The following is a 4,831-nucleotide window of genomic DNA, read 5'->3' on the forward strand; positions in this document are numbered from 1 at the left end:
TACTAGCCACAGCATTATATTGCAGGTTTATGTTCATCTTGTGGTCAATGATGACCCCCCAAGTCTCTTTCTTCCATAGTGCTAGCCAGCATAGCACTGCCAAGCCTATAAGGATGCTACAGATTTTTCCTCCCATGGTGGAGAACCTTGCATTTTTCAGCGTTAAACACCATGAGGTTCTCGTCTGCCAATTTGCTGAGTCTGTCCAGGTCAGCCTGCATCACCCTCCTGTCTTCCGGTGTGGATGCTTTGCCCCAAAGTTTGGTGTCATCAGTGAACAGGGCACCATGACGATTGACTTCTGTCAATTACCACCCTCTGGGTCCAACCACAGAGCCAGATCTCCAGCCAGTGGATCGTGGTGGACCCAAGGACACAATTGGTCAGTTTCAGCAAGAGGTGATCATGGAATACCAGATCAAAGGCTTTTTTGAAGTCAAGGTATATGACATCAATCTCTTCTCCCTTGTCCAGGTGATAGGTCACTTGGTCATAGAAGGTAATGAGATTGGTCAAGCAAGACCTACGCGCAACAAACCCATGCTCTCTATCCCTCAGGATGTTGGCATCTGCCAGTCCATTAAGGATGGCCTCCAATAAACTTTTTTAAGACCTTCCCCGTGCAGGCTCCAGCACGTACATTCTAGGAAGTTCTGATTCAGAGGCTGTATCCCTTACTCCAGTGCTCAGTACAATAGCTACTGATGCCCTTTTCCTCCAACAATCTGTCCAATCCCTTTTTGAATCCCTTTTTGAGTTACTACATCATCATTAGTAACTATTATTATAATGTGTTCATACTGCTTTTCTACCATGTACATTTGTGTATATGCATGAACTTTCACTTTGGGGAATGAACCTCTGGAGTTGTTTTTTTTCCCTTTTTTTAATAGCCCAAAGGCACTATATGAATTTTGCCTCTATTCTCTTTGGTGTCCAGCCGTGCCAAATAGCAGTACACTTGCTTTCACTGCGTGTGCATTAATGCTGTATTCCTAATACACATTAAACTTAGTATCTCCAATATGAGGTATTAAATAAAAGTGCAATAGGCTGTGCTAATGTACAGAAGTGCAAGCACATGAGTTTTAGATGATGCTTAATGTGCAGTAGCCTATTCTGCTGCGCATTTGCATATTGGCACTTTTTATGTACTGTTTTAATGTGCAGTAGAATAAGCAACTGCACATTAAAGTGCACGTGTAGACACACTGACAGAAACCTAGAATCATGGAGAAGTAGGGCTGGAAGGGGCCTCCAGACGTCATGTAGTCCAGTCCCCTGCCTGAGGCAAGATCATCCCTATCCAAACCATCCTATATAATTCATAATCTAAACTCTTCATAAAACTACTGTCAACCCTGACACAATGCAGACCTAACACCCTAACCTGCCACAGGTAAAGCAGGTGAATCATGGCAGTCAACATCCTGCTTCATAGAATCATAGAAAGTGCGGGTTGGAAGGGACCTCAGGAAGTCCAACCCTCTGCTCAAAACAGGACTGTCCCCAGCTATATCATCCCAGCCAAGGCTTCGTCTACCTGGGTCATAAAAACCTCTAAGGATGGAGCTTCCACCACCTCTCTGGGTAGGCTCTTCCAGTGCTTTACTACCCTTCTAGTGAGAAAGTTTTTCCTCATATTTAACCTAAACTTCACTTGCTGCAACTTGCGATCATTGCTCCTTGTTTTGTCATCTGCCACCACTGAGAACGATCTAGCTTCATCCTCTTTATAACCACCCTTTAGGTAGTTGAAAGCTGTTATTAAATCCCACCTCAGCCACCTTCTTTCCAGACTAAATAAGCCCAATTCCTTCAGCCTCTCCTCATAAGCAGGGCTCTGGGTTTTTTGTTTCCCACAGAAAAACAGAGAAAACCATGGATTTCCCATTTTTATCAGAGAAAATGTGGATTTTCCCTTTTAGAAAAGAAACCTCTGGATTTCCCCCTTTTGAAAGGAGCTCTGCAGGCTGGCTGAGTTCCAGCCTACAAGAGCTGTTTGCAAAGGGGGCGGGAAACCCTTAGCCCTGCTGGGAGGGGAAGGGAGGGGGGAAGGGTGGGCCCCAATGCTGGCACTTACCAGAGGCTGCTTCAGGCTCACTCTTCTTGCTGGAGATAAGTGGGGCTCGGGGGTTGTAGGGCAGGGCTGGGGGGGAGGGGGAAGCTGGCTAGGGGCTGAGGGTGTGGAGAGGTTTGCAGCTGGCCAGGCACTCTGGCCGGGAGGGGGTTTGCAGCCTCCCCACTCCTGGCTGGAGTGCCCAAGCTGGCTGGGGGCTAAGGACGCGGAGAGGTTTGTAGCCGGTTGGGCACTCTGGCTGGGAGTGGGGGAGGAGGATTTGCAGCCTTCCACGCTTCCTCAGCCCTCAGCCAGCTTGGGCACTCTCTGGCTGGGAATATGGGGTTTGCAGCCGGCCAGGCACTCTGGCCAGGAGCGGGGAGACTGCAAACCCACCATCTCCCAGCTGGAGTGCCCGGCCATCTGCAAACCCTGAGTCACAAATGCTACACTCCCCACTCTGCTGCCTCCCCCAGGCCCTCCGGAGCGCAACATGTGTGACTGGCATGGCAGGGCACAGCAGGGCCATGCACAAAAGCTGTCTGTGGCTGCAAGCTCCGTGCTGCCCTGGCTTCCCCTGTGTGCATGGGGGCAGTGCAGGGTTCTGCCCCTCATAGCTGCCCTTGCCCGCAGAGGAAGTGTGGCCAGGGCAGCAAGGAGCTCACAGCAGCAGGCAGCTTTCGTGCACATCCCCCCTGTGTGCTGCCACACTGGTTTGCACATGCTGTGCTCCAGAGGGCCTGGGGGAGGGCAGCACGAGCCCACAGCACACACACACCCTTCCCCCACCCCCACCCCACAGATCTGGGGGGCACAGGTCCCCCCTGTCTCCCTGCTGGGAGCTGGCCCTGCCCATGCCTGCAACAGGCAGGCAGCGGAGGGGAGCCGGCTCATGCTCCTGCTGTAGCAGCCGCTGCCTTCCATTAGGGGCGGGGAACTGTGGACCTGGGTCCCTGGTCCCATAGCCCTGACAGCTGGGGCTATGGGTAGGGGGCAAGAGGCACAAGCAGGGCTGGGGGTCTGTGAGGGGAGAGTGAGGGACACCAGCAGGCCTGTGGGGGCATTTAATTTTAACAGCAGGTTTGGGGATTTTTATCAGAGAATTTGCATTTTTTTTTATCAGATAATTTGCTATTTTTTGTTGTGGAAACCCAGGATCCCTGCTCACAAGCCATGTGCCCCAGCCCTCTAAACTTTTTTGTTGCCCTCTGCTGGGCTTTCTCCAATTTGCCCACATCCTTTCTGTAGTGGGGGTCTTACACCTGGACATAGGACTCTAGACGTGGCCTCACCAGTGCCAAATAGTGGTGAGTGATGGAAACCAACCACAAAGCTGATTAAATACAGCCAACCCTGACTCTGACTATAAAACACATGGCCCATAACGTACAAACATACTGATGGGAATCTACCACAAGGATAGTTTAGCGCAACCCACTCCTGAACCCATCTCTGTGAAACGTTGTCAATACAGGTTTCCCTCGCTTTATGCAGGTTCTGTATGTGCAAATTCACTCTTATGCGATGACTCTTTTCATACCAAAAATTCATTATATGCACGGCAAATTCACTCTTATGCGATCAGTGTAGTGGAAGCCCAAAGTCAGCTACTTTGTGCTGTGTAGTGTGGGAGTGATGTGCACCAGTCTCCTATGTCAATCTGTGCTCCTCACTTGCTGTCTGTGACGTGTTTCTTTCATTGCCATCCCCATTATGATAGTGCCCTGCGCTTGCGTCTGCTGTTGGGGAGTACCAGAACTGTCTTGTAAAAGTGGTAGAAATGGGTCTGGGGGTCAGTACAGTCAAGGTCTTGAAAGGTATCCCTAGTTGTTACATTGTAAAGTAGGTTTCCTTTATGTGAATTTGAGTTATGCGCCATTTTCCAAGAACGCATGTACAGCATAAAGCAAGGGAAACCTGTATGCACTCAGTAGATCGGGGTAGAGGGCCATGCCCCCCAGTACAGAAGGCAGCCTGGCACCCACAGTCTGTAGTAATCCAACGAGGGGGTAAAATTGCTTCTTGACCCCAAATCTGGGGAATCGCTCAGACCCTGAGCAGAGGCAAGACCCTCGGGCTCTGGTGCCAGCAGGAGCGTTGGCACAGCCCAGTCTAAGCCCCCGGCCCTGGTGGCTGTAGCCAACACCCGAAGCCTCCGAGGGCGGCTTACAACCCCCCTGCCACATGCACGCAGCACAGAGGTGGACGGGGGCCACCAGCAAAGCCTCCCATAGAAAACGTCGCCGAGGTTTTTTCCCCCTCAGGCTCTCCCCGTGGCTAATGCCAGAGCGGACACGCTGCCAAGCGCTGGCACGGACGCAGCCCGGGGAAGGAGGGCAGGAGAAGCGCCGATCCGGACAGCAATCGCCCCGCTTTGGAGGGACCCGGCGGGGAAAGCCGGCCCCTCCCGCCGCGCCGAGGACTTCCAGTTTGCCCACGCGCCGGGGGCTGCGTGTCAGCGCCTGTCGGCGGGGACCAGCCCAGCTCCCGCCGCGCCGGGGGCGGGAAACGTCCCGCTGCAACACCCCGGCCGCCGCCTCGGGGCCGGGCCGGGCGGAAACCGCGGAGGCAAGTGCGAGCGAGCGGCGGCAGGCGCTCAGTGCGCCGCGGTCCCCGCGCCGGGCAGGACGGGGCGCGTAGCCCCGCGCTCGTCGCCGTCAGCATGTCCGGCAGCCACTACGTGGACTCCGAGGTAGGCGCTGCCGCCACCTGCGCCCCCCGGGATGAGGCGCGGGGCTCGCCGGGGCGGGAGACCTGCGCTCGCACCGGGGG

At 53.7% G+C, this 4,831-nt stretch overlaps 1 protein-coding gene across 1 annotated transcript in view; it reads left to right on the forward strand.

Annotated features, from left to right (window-relative positions):
- Nucleotides 1-4,614: 4,614 nt before the first annotated feature.
- CAV1 (caveolin 1) overlaps nucleotides 4,615-4,831 on the forward strand; it is a 40,522-nt gene continuing 40,305 nt past the window's right edge. Inside the window, exon 1 of the mRNA XM_019543412.1 lies at nucleotides 4,615-4,751. Coding sequence (XP_019398957.1) covers nucleotides 4,722-4,751 — 30 coding nt within the window. The 5' untranslated portion in view covers nucleotides 4,615-4,721. The remainder of the gene's footprint in view (nucleotides 4,752-4,831) is intronic.

The sequence above is a fragment of the Crocodylus porosus genome, unplaced genomic scaffold (genome assembly GCF_001723895.1).
Source record: "Crocodylus porosus isolate Cpor-Errol unplaced genomic scaffold, CroPor_comp1, whole genome shotgun sequence".
In the NCBI taxonomy this organism is placed as follows: domain Eukaryota; kingdom Metazoa; phylum Chordata; order Crocodylia; family Crocodylidae; genus Crocodylus; species Crocodylus porosus.